The sequence below is a fragment of the Ursus maritimus genome, unplaced genomic scaffold (assembly GCF_017311325.1).
Source record: "Ursus maritimus isolate PB19 unplaced genomic scaffold, ASM1731132v1 scaffold_21, whole genome shotgun sequence".
Lineage (NCBI taxonomy): Eukaryota > Metazoa > Chordata > Mammalia > Carnivora > Ursidae > Ursus > Ursus maritimus.
The window spans coordinates 42310949-42335021 of NW_024424564.1; the positions used below are offsets into that span (position 1 = coordinate 42310949).

General features: G+C 40.2%; 1 protein-coding gene across 4 annotated transcripts in view; it reads right to left on the bottom strand.

The window, feature by feature from the left end:
- Positions 1–21359: 21359 nt before the first annotated feature.
- Positions 21360–24073, bottom strand: part of PRDM4 (PR/SET domain 4) — a 28647-nt gene continuing 25933 nt past the window's right edge. For all 4 annotated transcript variants that reach the window (XM_040637424.1, XM_008705643.2, XM_008705644.2 and 1 more), the window contains one exon: positions 21360–23054. In XM_040637424.1, the coding sequence (XP_040493358.1) occupies positions 22742–23054 (313 nt within the window). In that variant the 3' untranslated portion in view covers positions 21360–22741. The remainder of the gene's footprint in view (positions 23055–24073) is intronic.

A 24073-nucleotide genomic window follows, 5' to 3' on the forward strand; every position in this document is an offset into this window, starting at 1 on the left:
TACAAAGCTACAGTAATCAAAGTAATATGGTATTGCCATAAAAACAGACACACAGATCAATGGAACAGAATAGCCCAGAAATAAACCCATGCATACATGGTCAACCTATAACAAAGGAACCAAGAATATACAATGGATAAAGGACAATCTCTCCAATAAATAGTGCTGGTTAAACTGGATGGCTACATGGAAAAGAATGAAACTGGACCACTATCTTATACCATATATAAAAACCAACTCAAAATAGATTAAGGCCTGACCATAAGACCTAAAGCCATAAAACTCCTAGAACATCGGTGATAATCTTGACATTGGTCTTGACAATGATTTTCTAGATCTGACAAAAGCAAAAGCAATAGCAACAAAAAATAAGTTGTTTGATAGCACCAAATTACGCTTCTGCACAGTGCAGGAAACCAACAAAATGAAAATGCAACTTACAGATGGATGAGAATATTTGCAAATCCTCTGATAAGGCGTTAATACCCAAAATATATAGGAAACTCCTACAACTCAATAGCCAAAAAAAAAAGAAAAAAAAATCTGATTAAAAACGAGAGCACTTGAATAGACATTTTTTAAATATGACATACAGATGGCGAGAAGTATGTGAAAAGGTGCCCAACATCACTAATATCAGGGAAATGCAAATCAAAACCACAATGACACAATATCTCATACTCATTAGAATGGCTACTATCAAAAAGACAAGAAATAACAAGTGTTACACAAGTAGAGAAAAGGGAACACGTGCGCACTGTTGGGGAGAAGGTAAACTGGTGCAGCCACTGTGGAAAACAGGATAGAGGATCCTCAAAAAATTACAACTAGAACTACCATGTGATCCAGAAATTTTACTTCTAGGTATTTATCCAAAGAAAACAAAAACTCAAAAAGACATCTACACTGCCATGTTCATTGCAGCTTTGTAACAGCCCTGACAGGGAAACAACCTAAGTGTTCACCAATGGATGAAAAAGAAATTGTGTGTATACAAACACATACACACATAAACATATTGTGGAATGTTATTCAGCCATAAAAAGGAAGGAAATCTTGCCATATGTAAGAACATGGATGGACCTTGAGGGCATAAATTATGCTAAATGAAATGATCATACCATATGATCTCGCTTATATGTATAATTTTTTTTTTAATCTGAGCTCATAGATACAGAGAACAGATGGGTGAAATAGGTGAAGGTGGTCAAAAGGTACAAACTTCCAGTTATAAAATCAGTCATGGGGATGTAATACATAGCATGGTGACTATAACTAATAATATTGTATTGTATATTTGAAAGTTGCTAAGAGTAAATTGTAAAAGTTCTCATCACAAGAAAATTTGTAAGTATGTATGTGGATGGATATTAACTAGAGATGTTGTGAGCATTTCACAATAGATATAAAAATCTTAATGTCATATAACTGAAACCAATATGTTATATGTCAATTATATCTCAATTTTTAAAAAGTAAATGTGAAACACAAAGTAAAGATTGCCCCCTGAGGCAAAAGACAGTGTATCTTAATTGCTTCTGTCATGGCCAAAGTATATTACTTCTCCCAAATGTTCTACTTATCCCAACAGTAATTTCTCTCCCCCAAAAGGAGTTAAATACAACAAAAAAGAAATGATACATGATTATATTAAAAGCAAATTAAACAGACTCGTAAATTTGATTTCCTGGAATTCTGCAGTAGATTAATTGGGAAGTACGCCCAAAGAAAACCTGTAAGGAAATCAGGGAAGCAGAACTGGGCAGAAGGAAAAGGTGAACCATTATGAAGTTTCAGCAGATGTCCCTTTCAGATCTTTAGCTCTAAAGCTGAAATGACCCTCCACAGAAGTCTGGAATTAAGGCACTGTGGTTGAAACGTACACCCACCTCATCTTTTGGTTCAGGCGGTCTGCTGGGAATAAGCAGTCTTTCCAGGCAAGGCAGCTGCCATAAGCGGAGAGCCATTTCCAGAGAAAAAAATTCACTGGGAGCAGTCAGTAGCCAGCACCTCTGGAAAGAGCTGCGTATTCATGAAACAGATTCTAGGTACATCCCAGCAGCCATTACAGAGCTCAACATCTAGTTCCACAAATGCTGGGCTAAGAAATACAGGTCCTAGAAAGCCCAGAAGTACTGAGGAATTAAGTCACTGAGGAAATTGTGCACCAATAACCAGGAGAAAACATAAACCCAAAAAGGAACCTGGCATTTGGGACAATTTGTTCCCTAAGAATATGTGTAGATTCCAGAAAGGTGGCTAAAGGCCCAAGAAACTGATCATTTTTTTTTTTTTAAACCATGCAGTGCTAGTGGGAAACAAAACCGGTATCGAGAAGGATCAAGTAGGTGGTGCTTGAATAACCCCCCAATGCTTTGAGGTGGCCTAGAAATAATGACTAACCAGAAATTTCCTTCCACAAACAGACTGAAGGCCAGTTTTAAATCATCTGAATTATAATTCACCAATGTAATCCAGGATTGCTGATACCCTTAGCTGTCTACCAAAAACACAAATCCTCTCTGGAAGAAGATGATGTCATATTGGGTCTCACATTCTTATAATTTTTTAAAGCTTTTTAAAGATTTTATTTATTGACAGAGAGGGGGTAGAGAGCACAAGCAGGGGGACAGCAGGCATAGAGGGAGAAGCAGCTGAGCAAGGAGCCTGACGTGGGGCTCCATCCCAGGACTGTGGGATCACGACCCGACTGAAGGCAGATGCTTAACCTACTGAGCCACCCAGGCGCCCCTTTTATTGCAATTTTTGACATGTAAAAATCAGGGCATAAAAATAACCTGGTACATAAGGAAGCCAAATGGAATTGAAAACTGAAAAATACAGACAACAGAAAGGAACATAAGATCCAAATAAAGGAGCTATCAGAAATGGATTTTGTAATAACTATCTTTAATATGGGCAAGGAAATTTAAAAATTGAGAATTTGGCCAAAAACTAGAAATTGAATTTAAAATGGAAAACCTGAGGACTCCTGGGTGGCTTAGGTAATGATTCCAGGGTCGAGTCCCGCATTGGGCTGCCAGGGAGCCTGCTTCCCCTCTCCCTCTGCTGTTCCCCCTGCTTGTGCTCTCATTCCTCCCCTACTCCCCTCCCCCCCCCAAATAAAATCTATAAAATGGAAAAGCTGGAACTGAAAGGCATAATAAGAGGTATTACAAACTCAGTAAATGGCTTTAACAACAGATTAAATAACTGAAAAGTAGAGAAGCAAAATGGCATATAATTCTCTAGAAGGAGAGAAGAAAAAGCTAATAGTATGTGTAATAATATTGGCTAAAAACTTTCCAGAACTAATGACATCAAACAACAGATTTGAAAGCACCACTAACCCCATGCAGAATATACCGAAGAAAACCACATCTAGGCACAATATGGTAAATTGCTGAAAACTAAAGCAAAGGTAAGGCATAGCCATGGCAAGACGGGGGGCAGCATATTATCTAAAAGGACAACAATTCAACTTCTGGATGACTTCTTAATAAAAATAATGGAAGCTGGGGGGCGCCTGGGTGGCACAGCGGTTAAGCGTCTGCCTTCGGCTCAGGGCGTGATCCCGGCGTTCTGGGATCGAGCCCCACATCGGGCTCCTCCGCTGTGAGCCTGCTTCTTCCTCTCCCACTCCCCCTGCTTGTGTTCCCTCTCTCGCTGGCTGTCTCTATCTCTGTCGAATAAATAAATAAAATCTTAAAAAAAAAAAAAAAGAATGTAAATGCTGAGTATACTTGGGCATAAGGTGTTTTCCTGATTACTATGACTTAAAACAAGGGTTCACAAAGTTTCCAAAAAGTAGACATTCCATTTAGTTAGCTAGTCGCATCTGTCACAACACTCAACTCTTGTGGCACAAAAATAGCCACAGACAACACATAAATGGACACTTCGAAAAAAAGAGAAAGAAGAGGCAGACTGGTGGTTCATTCTCAAACACTGAGGGGCTCTCCTGTGCGTAGTGCTGTACGGGGCATGGGAGACCCAGCGTGAATAAGGAAAGCCTTTGCTCTCTACCTAATGGGACAACAATATAATTACAGATTGTGAATTTTAACAAGCAATAAAGATGACCTTCTGAGACCCATTGTAACTTGGTAGAATAAAAGAGCTATCAGTCCATGAACCATTATTTCCTGTGTAATTCATGAATATGACTTCAAACATTTGAGTGTGAATCCTATGACATGTCGTTCCAAGTCAGACACTGGTATAAAGGTACAGTAACTTAGGTTCACCAAAATCTTCCTAGAAAGGACAGCAGATTGAAGGACAGGGTAACTATTTTGGTTTTCTTTGTTTTGATCTGGCTTTTAATTAGATATCAAAACAAGCCCCAGATCACTATAAGTTAGTGACAACTGGGAGACCTCTGATAGGTTTAAATTCAATATTTAATTTTATCTCAAATTTGGTGTTTTCGCCTACAAAGAAAGAACAGCTATAAAAAATGCATTTTGGGGAGCACCTGGCTGGCTCAGTTTGTAGAACATGGCAATCCTTCATCTCAGGGTCGTGAGTTCAAGCCCCACTGGCTGTAGAGCTCACTTACAAAAAAAAAAAAGTCTTTCCTAGACTTCTAGTTCTCAGGAAAAGACTCAGTTATGTATAAAAAATAAGGAACTTTCACTGTCTTATGTTGACATATAGCTCTGCCTAAACATACGCCTAACAATAAGAACTCATATTGAATAGAAAACCATTTTAAATAGTAAAATAGGGCTGACACTTTTCTACTTCCAACTTGAAAGTACGAGGTGTGATGAATGCCGAGCAGGGGTGCTTAGAGCCAAGAGCATGTGCGTGTGGAGCTCCTGGTAGAGTAGATCTGGGCACCTGGGAGCAGAAGAATGCTGGGTCCGGCTTGCAGTCACTGCTGAAAGCCGGTGCAGGCAGCAGGTGAGACATTAGCAGACAGGCCACAGACGCAGGCAGACATGGGGATTCAAGTTCAAGTCAGGATAATAGATTTCAAAGGAAGCTCAGTTGTGCCATATGGATGGAGAGAAGGGTCCCCTGTCACTTCCTGCCATTGGGATACACCACTCTTAGGTGTGAAGAGATCTGAGCCCAAAGATTTGCAACCTTGAGAGAGAATGCCTGTCGCACGGAAAGTGGGAGAACACGATGCAGCATTATTTTCATCGTTGATAGTTTCTTGGTGATTGGTGTTATTAGATAGCATGTGGAGAGGCAATGGGGTTGATCGTGTCTGTCAAAATAAAAAATTAACACCTTTTTTTTTAAATTGACCTAGATATAGGTAGGCTCCAGATAATGATATCCTGGAACTCAGTTTCACTGAGACCAATTATTTTACAGAGTGAAATAACTTATTTTGGGGGGTGGGGGGTAACAGTATACAGGTGAAATGATAAGGCCTCGACTGTTCATGACAAGCCCAGTTACACGTTACAAAGCTCTTCTCAATAAAGGTGATTATTAAATATACTACATACTTTTTTCCTGGTCTCAAATAAATTAATAAACAGGAAAAAATACCATCAGAGCAAACATTTATAATTTGGGTTCAAAAATAACTTGTTCTATACTGTTTCTAGCTCTGACAGATTAGCTTGTAATGCTCTGCCACTAAAAAGCAGAAAGGCTGAACGAATGCATGCAGCATCGATCTGAAGTCACTGGAGAGTTTCTAAGGCAACTAAGACCCGAGTGGCAAAGATTCTGAGAGAAGGGACATGGAGGAAAGTGACCTAGGCTAGTTGTCCTCTCAGGCATTTACTAACTTTTATGTTGTGTCAGGTGAGAAACTAAAGGGAAAAAGTGCAGCAGAGGGGCGCCTGCGTGGCTCAGTCGGTTACCGAGTCTGCTTCTCCCTCTCACTGCCACCGCCCTGCTTGTGCTCTCTCTCCATCAAATAAATAAAATCTTGAGTGAAAGAGGAAGGGAGGGAGGGAGAGAGAAAGAGGGAGAGAGAGAAAGAAAAAGAAAAAAAGAAAGAAAGGAAAGGAAAGGAAGAAAAGAAAAAGGGGGAGAAAGAGAGGAAGAAAAGGAAGGGAGGGAGGGAGGAAAATGCAGCAGAGCATTCATCGGTCGCACAACACTGGAAAAACAAAACCACCTAAGGTCCTCAGGAGGGAGGCCTCCAAGAATACTTCCGGCTCTCACTGTGACCCCTAAAAGGCTATGCCTAGAAGCTGAGGGGAACTACAGGCAGAGCCAACTTTATAACACCTGAAGCCCCGCCATGAAAAAGATCAGTCTTGATTGCAGAGGTGTCCCTGCTCTAGTTATTTGCCAGAGGATATGGTGAATCCTCTCTGGAAGAAGTAATTTCATCCACAGCTTCTGCTGTTCCTCATATACAATCCCCAGTATCTCATCCAAATGTACCCAGCACAGCAGGAGATAGGACCAAAAGGGAAACAGAACTATGGGTGCCTGGGTGGCTCAGCTGCTTAGGCGTCCGACTCTTTATCGGCTCAGGTCATGCTCTCAGGGTCATGAGATTGAGTCCTGTGTCAGGCTCCACACTCAGCATAGAGTCTGCTTGTTCCTCTCCCTCTGCTCCTCTCTCTCTCAAACAAAATTTTTTAAAGACCAGATACTACAGAGAAACATACCCACAAGGAATTCACAGAATGGACTCTAACTGAACACGGACTTTGAAATAACCAAGATGAATACTCCAATAAAGTATGAGAAAAGATTGAGTATTATCACCACAGAACTGGAATCTATAAAGAATCAAGAGGGAATTCTAGAACGGATACGCAGAGAACTTTATATATGGGATTATTAAAACCAGACACAGGTAGAGAAAGATTAGTGAGGGTAGGTCAACAGGAACTATCCAGACTAAAGTATAAGAGAAAAGTATAAAAAAAAAAACCATAAAACACAGACATGGTGCAAAAGTCTAACATACATGTAATTAGAACCTGAAAATGGATGAGAAAGCAATATTTAAGGAAATTATGGTTAAGAATTTATCCAAAACTGATGAAAGGCATCAATAAAATAAGCACTTTGAGAGAAATGCTCAACATCAGGGAAATGCAAATTAAAACCAAAATAAGATCTATCTTCCCACGCACTAGAAAAGCCATAATCAAAGACACACAGGAACAAGCGCTGGGGAGGTTGTAGAGATGCTGGACCGTAACGCATTACCGGCAGGAATGTGAAGTGATGCAACCACTTAAGAAAACAGGCAGTTTCTTAAGTTAAAAAATAAATTTACGGGGCGCCTGGGTGGCACAGCAGTTAAGCGCCTGCCTTCGGCTCAGGGCGTGATCCCGGCGTTACGGGATCGAGCCCCACATCAGGCTCCTCTGCTGTGAGCCTGCTTCTTCCTCTCCCACTCCCCCTGCTTGTGTTCCCTCTCTCGCTGGCTATCTCTGTTAAATAAATAAATAAAATCTTTAAAAATAAATAAATAAATAAAATAAAATAAAATAAATTTACCATATGAACCGGCCATTCCACTTCTAAGTAAACACACAAGAGAAATGAAAACATGTCCACACAAAATTTGTATACAAATGCTCAGCAGCATTATTCATAACAGCCAAAAAGAAGAAACAACCCAAACGTCCATCACCTGGTAAATGAATAGACAAAATGTGGCATAGCCACACAATGGAATTCTATTGTGATAAAGGAGTGAACTGATACACACTGAGCATGACTGGGCCTTTGAAACGTGCTAAATGGAAAAAGCCAGACATAAGAGACCACATATTGTATGATTTCATATACATTACATTTTCAGAAAAGGCAAACCTATGGAGATAGCGAACTACTGATTTCCTGGGACTAGCAGTGAGAGTGGGAAGTGATGGTAAAAGGGCACAAGGGATCTTTCTGGGGTGACAGAAATATTTTAAAATGGATTGTGGTGATGGTTGTACATCTTTGAATATACTAGAAACCACTGAAATGTACAATTCAAATGAGTGAATTTTATGGTTAAGTAAACATCCTCAATGAAGCTGTTTTTTAAAAAGATGAAGCAGACATTTTAAAAAGGAATGTCCTAAAACTAAGAAGATTAATTGTCTTTAGACCTACAGTAAACTTACACGGAATCATAGGTCACCTGGGTGGCTCAGTCAGTTGGGCATCCAACTCTTGATCTTGGCACAGGTCTTGATCTCAGGGTTGTAAGTTCAAGCCCCATGTTGCGCTCTACTCTGGGTGTGGAGCCTACTTAAAATAAATAAGTATATAAATAAATAAATAAATAAATAAGCAGAATGAAAATGATCCCAGATGGGAAGATAGAAATGAGAAAAGGAATAATGATCAAAGTGGGTAAATTTAAGTAAATATTACCCTATAAAACAACGATAATAATTTTGCATAGGATTTAAAATGTCTGTAAAATTAAAATGCCTGACAATAATATAAAAGGCTGGAAAGAGACAACTAGAGGAAGTTCTTCTGTGATACCAACATTATTTTGGAAGGGATACCTGGGGGGCTCAGTCAGTTAAGCGACTGACTCTTGATTTTGGCTCAAGTCATGATTTCAGGGTTGTGAGATCAAGCCCTGTGTTGGGCTCTGCACTGGGCATGAAGCCTACTTAGGATTCTCTCTCTCTCCCTCCGCCCCCTCCTGCCTCCCTCTCCCGCCTCCCTCTCCCTCTCAAAAAAAAAAAAAAAAAGCAATGGATATTGCACTCTAATAAATCAAGAATACATGTTGTGATTTGTAGGCGAACTAGTGAAAAAACACAAGCCAAAAGGGAGGAGGGGTGTAAATAATAAATATTTGATTAATCCAAAAGAAGTAAGGAGAGAAAAAGGAATACAGAATGAGTGAAATAAATAGAAAATGAACAATAAGATGGAATATTTAAGCCCAAATATATTCGTAAGCATATTATATGTAAATTATCTAATTAAAAGGCACATTACTCAAATCTATAGAAGCCAAATAAAACAACTATATGCTGCTTGCAAGAGCCACACATAAACATAAGAATGCTAGAAAATGGGAAGTAAAAGAGTGGGGGAGGCTGGCAGAGTAGGAGGACCGTAAGCTTGCCTCATCTCATGATACAACTAGATAATACTCACATCAGCATAAAAAAACCCAAAAAACAACCCAAAGACTAGCAGAACAAACTCCACAACTAAAGGTAGAGAAGAGGCCACACTGAAAAGGTAGGAAGGGTGAAGATGTGGTTTGGGAACAAAATGGACCATGGTCATCCATACTGGAGAGGAAGCCAGGTTGTGGAGGAGGGCAAGAAACAGACTATATCCCTGGGAAGCCCACACAGGGAAGACAAATCCCCATAACATCTGGCTCTGAAAGCAAGAGTGGTTGAATCCTGTGAGTGCTTACAATCAGTGGGACTTAAAGCCTGGAATTTTAAAATTGGGGGCCTCAGTTTGGAGGATGTTAGGAAGCTGAGTCCCCACCCTTAAACAGTCAGCAGAGATACAGTGTAGAAACAGCAATTTGAAAAATGCCAGGGACGGATGGGAGAGAGTTATTTACTCATCTCAGAGTATATCCTAGAGAGACAGATTGCAGGGAGGCCCGGACCCCAGGAACAAAGGAGCTAGCATGTGCCACTTCCTCTCCCACACCCCAGCATAAACACACGGCCACCTGTAGGAACCAGTTCTGACACTACCTAACTTGCTTGCACCAAGCCCTGCCCCCCTGTACTTTGGCACATCTGCCCCTCCCTGTCATGCTTGCCTCAGTCCCAGTGCTGTGGGCCACCTCCCCCAGAACACAGGCGCAAACCCCACCAACATCTCGCCTCCTGACCCACACCTTTTGCAGGCCTTGGTTCTGGTAGCAGTGGTGGCAGCAGGCCACATTTCACAAGCAGACCAATATACGCCTTGTTAAAGCATCATCCCTCATCCACTGAGGGACCAAACACTGCCCACAACAGGCAAAGAAAGCTACTGCAGACAACTGGACTCAAAGAAAAAGAGGCCAGGACTCAACAGCAGGGCACACACAACACACATATAATAGACACTCCATGAAGTGCCAGGTCCTGGGGAACAGAAGACACTGCATGGCAGGGCACTAGAGGACATCTTCAGAAGCCCATTACCTTCAAAAGCAAAAGACAGAGCTGACTTTCCTAACACACAGAAACAGACAGTCAGACAAAATGAGGAGAAAAAGGAATATGTCCCAAATGAAAGAAAAAGACCAAACCACAGCAAAAGACCTAAGCAAAACAGACAGAAGCAATATGCCTGACAGAGAATTTAAAGTAATGACCATAAAGCTAGTCACTGGACTTGAGAAAAGAGTGGAGGACATCAGTGAGACCCTTAACAAAGAGATAAAAAAAGAACCAATCAGAGATGAAGAAGACAACAAATGAAATTAAAAATACACTTGATGGGGGCACCTGGGTGGCTCAGTCAGTTAAGCATCTGCTTTTGGCTCAGGTCATGATTCCGGGGTCATGGGATCAAGCCCCATGTCAGGCTCCCCGCTCAGAGGGCAGTCTGCTTCTCCCCATCGCTCTGCCCTCCCCCTTGCTTGTGCTCTCACACACACTCTCTCTCTTTTGCTCGCTCTCTCAAATAAATAAAATCTTTAAAAATATATACTTGATGGAATAAATAGCAGGCTAGAGGAAGCAGAGAAATTAATTAATGACCTGGAAGACACAGTAATGGAATGCAACCAAGCTGAGCAAATGAAAGAGAGAAAAAAATTATGCAAATTGAGAACAGTTTTAGGATACTCAGTGACTACATAAAGTGTAATTAATATTCACATTATATGGATTCCAGAAGAAAAAGAGAGAGAAAAGGGGACAGAAAACTTATTTGAAGAGATAATAGCTGAAAACTTTCTTAACCTGGGGAAGGAAACAGATATTCAGATCCATGAGGCACAAAGATTACCCCCAAAAAAATCAACCCAAGGAGGTCCATAACAAGACACATAGTAATTAAAACGGCAAAAAGTAGTGATAACACTTTTTTAAGGCAGCAGAAGACAGTTACATACGAGGGAAACCCCATAAGTCTATCAGTGGATTTTTCAGCAGAAACTTTACAGGCCAGAAGGGAATGGCATGATAAATTCAAAGTGCTGAAAGGGAAAAAATCTGCAGCCAAGAATACTCTATCCAGCAAGACTACCATTCACAACAGGACAGACTGTTTCTCAAACAAAAACTAAACGACCACTAAACCAGCCCTATGAGAAATATTAAAGGGGATTCTTTGGAAAGGAAAGACACAAGTGAGAGTATGAAAAGTAAAAAAAAAAAAAAAAAAAAAAAAAAAAGCAAACAAAAAAAACCCACAAAAGCAGTAAAAATAAGTATATCTATAAAAATCAGTCAAGAGTTTCACAAAATAAAAGGATAAAAATATGACACCATCTACCTAAAAAACATGGAAGGTGGGGGAGAAGAATAAAGAATGGGTAAACAGGGGCACCTGGGTGACTCAGGCAGTTAAGCATCTGACTCTTCAGCCCAGGTCTTGATCTCACGGCTGTGAGTTCAAGCCTCGTGTTGGGTTCTGTGCTGGGTGTGGAGCCTAGTTAAAAAAAAAATGGGTTCAAACAACCATCAACTTCATATAGACTACTATATGCAGAAGATGTTATATACAAACCTAATGGTAACCACAAATCAAAAAGCAGTAATACATAAGCAACGAATAAAGAGAAAGAAATCTAAATATATCACTAAAGGAAGCCAACAAACCAAGAAAGAGAACAAGAAAGGATCAGAAAAACACTACAAAACCACCACAAACAAGTAACGAGATGGCAATAAATACGTATCTATCAATAATTACTTCGAGGGGCACCTAGTTGGCTCAGTCAGAACATGTGATTCTTAATCTTGGGGTCATGAGTTCAAGTCTCATCTTGGGCATAGAGCTTACTTTTTAAAAAATTAAAATAGTCAAGAAATAATTACTTTGTTTTTTGTGGTTTTTTTAAAGATTTTATTTATTTATTCGACAGAGAGAGAGAGACAGCCAGCGAGAGAGGGAGGGAACACAAGCAGGGGGAGCGGGAGAGGAAGAAGCAGGCTCCCAGCAGGGGAGCCTGATGTGGGGCTCGATCCTAGAACTCTGGGATCACGCTCTGAGCCGAAGGCAGACACTTAACGACTGAGCCACCCAGGCACCCCAAGAAATAATTACTTTGAATTGAAATGTACTAAACACTCCAAAGAACACGGGGTGACAGAATGGATAAAAAAACAAGACCCAACTATATGTTGCCTATAAGAGACTTATTTCAGACCTAAAGACACCTGCAGATTTAAAGTGAGGAGATGAAGAAACATTATGCAAAAAGATGTCAAAAGAAAGCCAGGTTAGCAATACTTCTATCAGACAAAATAGCCTTTAAAACAAAGACTGTAACAAGGAACAAAAAAGGGCAGTATATAGTAATAGGAGACAATCCAACAAGAAGATATAACAATTGTAAAAATTTATGCACCCAACATGGGAGCACCCAAATACATAAACAGTTAATAACAAACAGAAAGGAACTAATCAATAGTAATACAATAATATTAGGAGATTTTAACACATTGAAGGACAAGTCATCCAAACAGATAATCAATAAAAAAAACAATAGTTTTGAATGACACACTGGATCAGATGGATTTAACAGATATATACAGAACATTCCACTCTAACACAGCAAAATACACATTCTTTTTGAACACACATAGAACATTCCAGAATGGATCACATACTAGGCCATAAAATAAATTCCAATAAATTCAAAAAGATCAAAGTCATACCATGCATCTTTTCTACCACAACGCTATGAAACTAGAAATTAATTACAAGAAAAAATCTGGAAAGAGCAAATACATGGAGGTTAAATAACATGCTACTAAACTATGAATGGATCAACCAAGAAATCAAAGAAGAAATTTTAAAAATCACATGGAAACAAATGAAAATGAAAACACAATGGTCCAAAATCTTTGGGATGCAGAAAAAGTCATTCTAAGTGGGAAGTTTATAGCAATACAAGTCTACCTTGAGAAGTAAGACAAGTCACAAATAAACAACTAACCTTACGCCAAAGGAGCAAGAAAAAGAACAAACAAAAACCCAAACCAGCAGAAAAAAGGAAATAATAAAGATTATGGCAGATATAAATTAAATAGAAACTAAAAAAAAAAAAAAACCCAAAAAACAAAAAACAACAAAAAAATCAAAACACAAACAACAACAAAACAATAGAACAACAGATCAATGAAACCAGGAGCTGGTTCTTTGAAAAGTTCAACAAAATTGATAAACCTCTAGCCAGACTCGACAAAGAGAGAGAGAAAGAGAGAGAGAGAGAGAGAGAGACAGAGAGAGAGAGGACCCAAATAAACAAAAGCACAAATGAAAGGGGAAATAACAACTAACACTACAGAAATATAAACAACTGTAAGTGAATATTATGAAAAATTATATGCCAACAAACTGGACAACCTAGAAGAAATGGATAAATTTCTAGAAACACATAACATACCAAAACTGAAGCAGGAAGAAATAGAAAATTTGAACAGATCAATTACCAGCAATGAAACTGAATCAATAATCAAAAAACTCCCAAACAAACAAAAGTGTAGGACAAGAGGGCTTCACAGGTGAATTTACCAAATATTTAAAGAAGAGTTAATACCTATTCTTCTCAAACTATCTCATAGAAGAAAAAGGAAAACTTCCAAAAAAGAACTACCCTTTAATCCAGTAATTGCAGTACTGAGTATTTACCAAAAAATACAAAAACACTAATTCAAAGGGTTACATGCACCCCTATGCTTATTGCAGCATTATTTACAATGGCCAAATAATGGAAGCAGCCCAAGTGTCCATCAATAGGTGAATGGATAAAGATGTGATATATACACACATACACACACACGATGTATCATGTATATATGTATATATACACATACACACATATATATACATGATCATGTACACACACACACACACACAAACGGAATATCATTCAGCCATAAAAAAATAATAAAATCTTCCCATTTTCAACAACATGGATGGTGCTAGAGAGTACAATGCTTAGCAAAATAAGTCAGAGAAAGACAAATACAATATGATTTCACTCATGTATAATTTAAGAAACAAAAGAACAAAGTAAAAAAGAGATAACCCAAAAAACAGACTCTTAACTATAGAGAACAAACTGATGATTATCAGAGGGCAGATGGGGGAGGGGATGGGTGAAACAGGTGTTGGGGATTAAGGAGTGCACTTGTGATGAGCACTGGGTGTTGTAGAGAATTATTGAGTCATTACACTGTACACCAGAAACGGATATAACACTATACATTATACTAGAATTAAAATTTAAAACCTAATTTAAAAAGTAAAAGAGTAGAAGAACATATATTATGTAAGTACCAAAATTAATGTGGTGCAGCTATTTTATTATCAAAACAGACTTTATTTAATAAAGGAAAGACACATTGTAAAAACAGCATCCTTCTTTTTTTTTTTTAAGATTTTATTTAGTTATTTGAGAGAGAGAGAGCAATAGCAGGGGGGAAGGTCAGAGGAAGAGGGAGAAACAGACTCCCTGCTAAGCAGGGAGCCTGGTGCGAGGCTTGATTCCAGGACCCCGAGATCATGACCTGAGCCAAAGGCAGACGCTTAACTGACTGAGCCACCCAGGCGCTCCAAAGATACCACCCTTCTTATAATGATTAAAGCATTGATCCCACAAGATATATTTCTAAATTTTTAAACATTCAGAAACATAGCTTTAAAATATCTAAAGCAAAATGACAGAACTAAAAGGAGAAACAGACATAGTACAGAGTGGGAGAATTTAATATACCTTTCTCGGTAACTTATATAAGGAGACAAAATATTCAGTAAGCTGATTATCAGGTTGACTTGTAATTATCAAGTTGACTTAATTATCAAGTTTATTATCAAGTTTGACCTGATTATCAAGTTGACTTAACTGTTATTCATAGAACAATGTACCCCACAATAACAGAATATACATTCTTTTCAAATATACATGGAACACTTTCCAAAACTTACCTGATACAGGGTCATGATGCAAATATCAACAAATTTTAAAGAACTGAAATTATTCAAAGTATGTTATTTGATCATCATGGAATTAACCTAGAAATCAATTCAAAAAGAAAATAGGAAACTTCTGAAAACCTGGAAATTAAGGAATTCATTTATAAATAATCCAAGGGTCAAAGGAGAAAGCACAGCGGAAATTAAAAAATATTTTTAACTGAATAATGAACGTAAGGCTTTAAAATCTTATAGGATGTAACTACAACAGTATCAAAAAGATGATTTATAGTCTTAAATTTAGAAATGAAAATAATTCAGTTACTTAAGGAGCTCTTTTCAGAAAAAGAACAGCAATTTGAACCCAAAAAGGTACACAGAAGGAATTAAGGTAGAATTTAATGTCATAGGAAAAAAACATACAATATAGAAAATGATCAAAGCAAAAAATTGATTCTTTAGGATGCTAAGAAAGTTGATAAGCCAATGAGGAGTACTGATCATAAAAAACCACACACATTATCAACATCAGAAACAAAAAAGGGGACATTACAGATGCTATAGACACTGATATAATATAGAACTTTAAGCAACTAAATTTGAACATGTTTACAAAATGGACAAATTCCTAGAAAAGCATAACTTACCAGAACTGGTACAAGAAAAAAATGGAAAACCTTAATTGTGAGGCACACTTCATATTCCTATCCAACTGCCTAACAGACATATAAGCCAGGTCAGAGAACCAGCGAGTATCCATGACTGTCCAGAAAAATATCTTCCCTCTTGTAGCCATAAGGCTGATACAGTGATAAACCAGAAGCAGAGTCTGATCCTGCAGGTTACGGATTTACAACACAGGTTGGACTCGGTTTCTGCAGATTTCTTACATGAGAATTACTATATTGGGGGGCGGGGAGCACAAACCTACAAGATGGAATGGTGATACTTGAGAGGATTCCAATAACTCCAAGCACTCAAAACCCCAAAGATTGCCCTTGTCAACAGAAGCATCTCCTCCTCCCCTATCTAATGAGGATGGGTGACTTTCTTGAATACCCTCTAATGACCACACCAAAATAAAATTCTAATTCTCATTTACCACTCCTACACCTCTTACTGCCTCTGACCCCTGACTGAACCAAACCCTCAAATTGTCTGTAATTCCAAAGTCAAACCCTGGAAAAGCAGGCTTACATATTAACAGAATTATAAGAATTTCATAACTCTTGAAGAATATATGTTAAAAAAAAAAAAAAGACAACAACAACCAACTCTGAGGATGCAGAGCCGGTGTAGACGAACATAGCGTAGATCAGCTGAATTTATTGACAAGGGTACATTTCATTGCAAATAATCAAAGGTGAAGCTCTAACCCAGGTTCAACCACAAGTCTGTGTCCCATTCTGCCTTGAAACCCAGCCAGGTCCTATAACTAAACTAAGATCACATTTCCTTAAGGATATGTTTCCTGCAATATTTCTGAGACCAATTACTTGATCAGCATTTATATTTTCAGACAACAGAATCTCCTCGATCTACTTTAAGCAAAAGGAATTTATTAAGCAGTATCGTAAACTCAGTTATCATTGAAAAGGCCTGAAATGGATTCTAGGCTGAATTCTAGCAATGACTCCCAATCCCATAACCGCAGAAGTGAAATTGCAAGGCACAGCTGCTGTTTTTATGCTTAAGAAGCTACCTGCCACATCAGAAAACCTCCATCATCACAGCCATCAGCTCCAAAATCACATCACCCTTGGTAAGATACAAGCCTGCATTATAAACAGATACTTCAGGCCTTGCTGCTCTCCCCACATAATTCAGTTTTGAATCAAAATCTCATATAAGTGCATCTGATCAGAGAACTTTGGTTTTCTTTGGAATCGTAGCTCTAAAGGAGTCTGGGAAGCACGTTGTAGCTTTCTAGACTCTCTAGCACAGGAAAGTATAAAAGGGAATTGACAACCTATAGTATCTTCTTTGTACAATTCAGGTTACTATATTCTATAGATGTAGATAATAGGTCAGACAACATGCTTTCCCACTTCATATGTTTTGGAGGTAATTCCATGTTAACATATGGATTACCTCATCCTTTTTGATAGCAGATTGCATTGCTTTGTATGGATGCGCCATAATTTATTCAACATTGCCCTTCTGGAGGACAGATTTCTTCCATCTACACTGTTAAAAACACTGATGTAGTCCTTCGTCCTAACCACACACCTGTAAGAAGGGACTGGGATGCTGTACATACCTTTTTCTTTTTTTCCTTTTTAGAAGCTTGATATTGGATCTCTGAGTCACAAGCCATTGCTTTTCTTTACATATGCACCTCTCTCCCTACCACCCTTAAAGTCTGCCATGTTCCTTTCCCAAAGAGAGTATACACTGAAACACTATTTGCATTTCTGGAATTTCAGATGCAAAATAGCCTGGCTCACTTTCTTTTTGCTGCAGCATATCTAGGTCAGGCATCTTGAAAAATTCCATAATAGAGTATTATGTCATCCCCCACGCTTGTGAATAATTCATCCTTCATAGCTGAGTGCCAGTTCTCTAAACCAATTAAGCACAGTGGCCCACAAAGATGTTCTCTGTTTATAAAAATGCATTTCACTACCCCAGGGCAAACATACAACTACTACAGGCAGCAGTGTGATGCACCCTGAAATGAGGTGTCACATCATCCGATTAACATGAAAGAGAACCCAACGTGGGGCTTGAACTCACCACCCTGAGATCATGACCTGAGCCAACATCAAGACTCAGACACTTAACTGACTGAGACACAACCAGGCACCCTGAAATACATACATCTTAAGAAGTGCTGCTAGGCAGCAAATCGCTGATATAAAACGTAGAAAATCTTAATTTTTCTGAACTTCGTTTTCGCCATCTATAAAATGAGATAAAACCTACTTTCACAATGCTCTAGGAGGACTAAACAAACGTTAAACTAAAATAAACTATCATTCCAGGCTGCAGGTGCAAGTAAATGTGTCAAAAATGCCCTAGACCACGTTAGCTAAGAAGGGCTGGAAGTTGTCTGCGGACCAACTTTCCCAACATCACTACCTTTCCCCTTAAGTGATCTTCTCTTACTGTGGCTGTAAACTGACCTTGATGATTGTCCCCAAACAAAGCCCATCTCCAGCCTGTGCCTCAGCAAGGGTGCAGCAGTACAGAAGGGCAGAGCAGGGAACACCAAAACCAAAGCGTACTCGTCATGAGCTCTCTAGTTCATGTCTATAAATATGCTTTGTCTAACAGAATAGCTTAGATTTTATGATTTCCTTTAAAGACGTGTGATGGATATATGCCATGGGGAGATCCCAAATTTAACTGCGCCACTATTGAAGAATCAGTAAAGCTTGGCTGGTGAGGCACAGACTGCTAGCCGGGGAACTCTGTGGCACTTAACTCTCTGCACCTCAGCCTCTTCTCATGTCAAGTAGGGATAATCACAGGTCACCGGTCAACTATGCAGCTTAAATGTTATCTATAAAGCATTTAGAACAATGCCTGCCACAAGTAAACATTATCATTGTAATTAAAAATTACCAAAAACCAAAAATACCTGATTTGGTAAACCAGGTGTTCTAAAATTTTTAGTCCTCGATCTCGAATGCATTGCCCCATCTTTATTATATTACAACTTAGATCCAGACTAGTCTTCCCCACTTTTCTTTACTAGTCTTCTCTTAGGACTTTTCCCTCTTGCTCCTGGGTTTTAGTAATACTTACACCTGTACACTCACCACGGTCTGGCTTGCGTTAGGTCTAGACGTCTGCACCTGCATCTTCCACGGTCTCCAACAGAAGACTCCGGTGGGCACTGCTTCAGGACCGCCCGGGCCCGGGCAGCGCAGGACACTTATCAGTAGGCCTGGCTGACGTGGACCCCTGGCACTCCTTAGCTCCTCAGGTGATCCAGCTGCACAATCGGGCCTCTGCAAGACTTCGTTTCCAGAGGACAGGGGCAGAGTCCTGGCCACTTATTCTTGTTCCCTTATAATGCTTTACACCGGACCGGCACTTAGACGGTTTTTGAAAAGAAAGCTTTCTCCTTGTCTGAGGACTACACGGGCCTGGGGGCACTTCGTGACTCTCAAGTATGTATATGCAAGAAAAATGAAGGAACAAAAACACAGTTAAGAAGTGATTGTATCCCTTTCAGAAGCACAGAACTCTGCCAGCGACAATACATACCACTATGAACTGTTCCTGCCATTTACGTTGCTCATGAGAATTTGTAAAGCTACGGTTACAATTACAGTCACTATTCTGGAAGCTGCTCCTCATGAAGCAATCATCAGAAAGACGCCACCTTCAGTTGGCCAGCGTGGAGCTTGCTAGGCCCGTCACAATACTGTACCACAGACTGAGTGACTTAACCAACCGAAGTTAGTTTTCTCACAGTTCTGGAGACCAGAGGTCTGAGATCAAGGTGTCAGCGGAGTTGTTTCCTCTGAGGCTTCTTTCCTCGTCTTACAGATGAGCAAGCGATCTTCACCCTGTGTCCAAATTTCCTCTTATTAGACCGGTCATATGGATGAAGGAACTCATTTTTAACTCAATCACTTCTTTGAAGATGTCATCTCCAAATATGCTCACATTCTGAGGTACTAGGGATTAAAACTTCCATACATGAATTTTGGGGGAACACGATTCAACCCCTAAGAGACAGTAATCACTTGAATACCTGAAGAAAGGTCACTTCGGAGTGTCTGACCCTACGATGCAGCTTTGGTGACAGACACTGCAAGTTCACATACCTGATGACAGGCTGACAGCTTCTGACACGCTTACGTTCCTCACGACCCAGTTGAAGGAGCATTTATCAGAAGTGTGGCTATAGGCCAATGTGCAGAAAAGGCTGAAGGAGACTCTAACTCCTGTCAGTTCTTTGCCCTTTGATGTGCTGAGGACCTCGGCTCAGCACACACAAGGTTATGAACAACTCACCTTTTAAGGAAGGAAACACCAAGCACCATATACTAAACTACAAGAAAACTGCAAACTAGCTTCTAGACTTGACCTTGAAAACTCAAATCATGAGTCTTTTACTTGTATTAGTAAAACCTGGGGCTTCTTGGGTCACCTACAGACTTTTTTTTTTTTAAAGATTTTATTTATTTATTTGACAGAGATAGAGACAGCCAGCGAGAGAGGGAACACAGGCAGGAGGAGTGGGAGAGGAAGAAGCAGGCTCATAGCGGAGGAGCCTGATGTGGGGCTCAATCCCCTAACGCCGGGATCACGCCCTGAGCCGAAGGCAGACGCTTAACCGCTGTGCCACCCAGGCGCCCCACCTACAGACTTTTTAAGGCTAGAAATCTATGCTGCGCTACCTGAAAACTGAAGATGATTACCTAATACTGTTTACTGTATATGGGGCACTGTGGTAGCCCTTTAATGTATTAATTACCTAACATCAAACAGTGTTATAAATGGGAACTCTTGTTATTCTTTTTCTACAGTTAACAGAAGTACAAAGAGTTCACAAAACTTGGCTAAGGATACAAACCATCCTGCAGCAAAGCCCAGAGTGCAGACATTGAGCAGGGCTCTGGAGCCCACAACTCATGTCCTGCCTCTCAGTGTCACTATTTACCCAACAACAGACTGACCCCAACAGCGGCAGCAGACAACCTGCAATAGGTACAAACGGCTGAGTAAACTCTTGGCAAAAGGTCAGTTACCAACTGATTAATTTCCTGGGAATGACTTAGAATGTGCCATTTAAGTCTCAGATGTAAAACATGAAGAGACAGTTGTAAATAAGCAACAGCTACATGCTCAAACTGTTTCCCAGGCTTCCTGTTTTCCTATGAGACTAACAATCATGGATGGCATCTCAACCAGGGCTGGGAAATGAAGGCATTTAACCCAGCATGAGCTCGTGAGATGGAGAGAGGGAGCTGGTAGTTCAGCACCAACAGTGTCCTGGCAACAGAGGTGGCCTGCCACCAGGATGCCTTTGGCAAAAGCCTATTTGGAGCTGCCCCAGTCCCACCAGCGCCATCTGACAGAGGCTTCATGACCCAGTATCAGCAGCCAGCTCTAACCACCACCACCTCACCCCACCCCTCCACGGTACACCCACCGAAGTTCTCCAAGAAGGCAGCAGAGTCAAGGCACTCCCTTAGGGAGGACAAGCGCTGGAGAGGAGAATGGGAACCACTGTTATGCAGAAATACATTACAATATTATCCCAAAGTTATGCCACTTAGAAAATACTTCCACCACTTCTAACCATAGAAAACAAAACCAAGCTATACCTAATTTTCCCCTAAATGACACATGCTTCTTCTTCCACAAAATGAGATTACGGGAAGCCTGTATTTTAAAAAAGGTTTTTATTTTAATCCTTCCTAGAGGAATACAGATTTGAATGAAATACATTCATTCCATAAATACATTAGCAGCAAAACCCTCCCACCAGAGTCCACTCTTCTCCAGCCCCGAGGCTGCACCTGAGAGCTGGGGCATGTTCCATCAACTGTCATCTCAAGGATGCGTCTGCTTCTTGCTGAAAGCAGGAGACGCATGTGAGACCAGGTGAAAGACTAGATGGATGGATGAATTAACTAAGCTGGGACCCTGAAAACACACCCATGTGGTGACCATCAAGCCTCCTATACCTTAAACATCCGTTGGCACCCACCATGCTTAACTGATGAGATCCTTCACCACAGACAACTGAGGTCTAACCTCGCAAATGCACCAATGTGCTTGAAATCATTTGTCATTCCGAGTTGGCAACATTTTAATGGTGTCTTGTTCTTTTTCGTGGGATAAGCCAGATATAAAGGATCATTCCCTCCTTTCCATGGTCCAAGGTACCACTGTGCCAGCTGAGTCCACGTGTGCTTCTTGTCAGGAGAAAATCCAGCAGGCATTATGTGATTCATTACACCTCCAGCTCCCCTTTGTCTAAAGGCTTTACTGGAGACAGAGAGAGACATGTCTAAACCTACAAAGATCTCTAAGGAACAATAAGCAGGTGTCTCAACCTGGCTTCCATCAAAGCTAGCTTTTTTGGACACTGGCCCAGATGTCTCTCCTTTTCCTTTCTCCACCATTGCCTGTTGCCTGGCTGGTCCTTTTTTATCTGCCCTCTAGGCATCTGCTGAAATTTTGGGAAGCAAGATCTACCCTAAACTCCCAAGTAGCCAAGAGAGATTAAGGCAGGTGGTGCTTTAAACTTGTCAGCTGAAGTCAAAGTAACAAGCTTACGCTGCTGTGTTCAGTCCATTCCAGGATGACTTAAGTCACAACAGTCTATATAAAACACAACCCCAGAACCACAGTCAGCAATCGGGAGGACTGTGAGGCAGGGACCAAGTTTAGAGTGCTACCACATCACAGGGCCGGGAGGAAAATGCAACAACGAAGAATTTAAAATAAATGATTTGTTTGGGTGGAGGACAGCTTTGACTCAGGTATAAACGCATCACCCAGTTTATCATGTAAATAAGGAACGGACTTCAAAAGCTGACACTTTCCTCCCCATACATCACTGAAAATAGTTTACCTGCTCTCTTTTCCCAATCTGCTCTAAAGTGTTTTCATTAGGATACTCTTCTATAAGTGCTTTATCCATCCCCACTCGACTGTTGGCTGGAAGAAAATCAGAAACCATTTTATATAGAAACCACTGTAGTGGATAACTGGCTGGATATTGTTTTTCCCTTTTGCATTTTCCACCCAAAATAGTTGGCTTTTACTTATGTGCCGAGAGAGACTCATCCGCTGAATACACAGCACTGTTAATCCGACAGTCTTCTGTCCCCACAGAGTCTGCCAGCTCTTCTTCCTCTGAGTCATCCTCCTCCTCCTCCTCCTGTGCTGATGAACTGGAGGTGGGACCTTTGCAGGTTTTTAGGTGGCGGGTGAGATGATATTTGGTAAGATAAGCCTTTGTACATTTTTCACAGACATAATCCCGTTTTCCTTCGTGAGAATTGAGATGTTTCTTCAAGTGATTTGTTCTCAAGAACAGCTTATCACACTTGGGACACTTGATCTGGCGTTCTCTAAGAGGAACACAAGAAAAAAACATTTGATTTGGGGTTACAAATGACAACTGAGGCACACACTTTTTCTTCACAACCTCAGGTCTTTGTCAGAGGAGCCCTACCCATCTAGAATCAGACTTGTTGTTGTTGTTGTTGTTGTTGTTTAAAGTAGGCTCCATGCCCAGGATGGAGCCCAACACCAGGGCTTGAACTCACAACCCTGAGATCAAGACCTGAGCTGAGATCAAGAGTCGGATGCTTAACTGACTGAACCATCCAGGTGCCCCCAGGCGATGTATCACATAGAAGAGTCATAAAACATTACAGTTTAAACAGCATAGACTGAGTTTGCCTATACAGATCACACTGGATGTATCTCCTTCGTGTTTGATGTTATGTAGCCGCAAATTCCAGTAGTTTGTTCCCTTCCACTGCTGTATATACTACTTACAAATATACCACAACTTATCTGTGGTACTGGATTTGTCTTTTGTTTATGGATGTTTTGGTGCCTTTCAATTATTTATCATCACAGGAAAAACCACTATGGATATTTCCATACTTGTATGTTGGTCTGTACATGCATGAGTTTCTCTAGGGCATATAATCAGGGCAGTATAATTAGATCAAAATATATGCACATCTTCAACTTTACTGGATAATGTTAAACTGTTTTCCAATATGGTGATATTTCTTTTAAAATTTTAAGTAATGTCTACACATGGGACTTGAACTTACAATCCCAAGATCAAGAGTCGCATGCTCTACCAACTGAGCCAGCCAGGTGCCCCTCCAATGTGGCAGTATTAATATACATGCCCATCGACAGCCACTTGGGAGTTCCTGTTGCCCCACATTCTCAACAATTGGAAGACTCAAATTTGAACATTTGTGCCAACTGGCCAATACATAATGGGATCTCACTATGGTGTTAACGGTATCCCATATAACAAAAAATTACCCAGCTCAAAATGTCAGTTGTGTCAAGGTTTGAGTAACCCTGGCTTAGAAATTTTAGAGCTGAAAAAAAAAAAAAC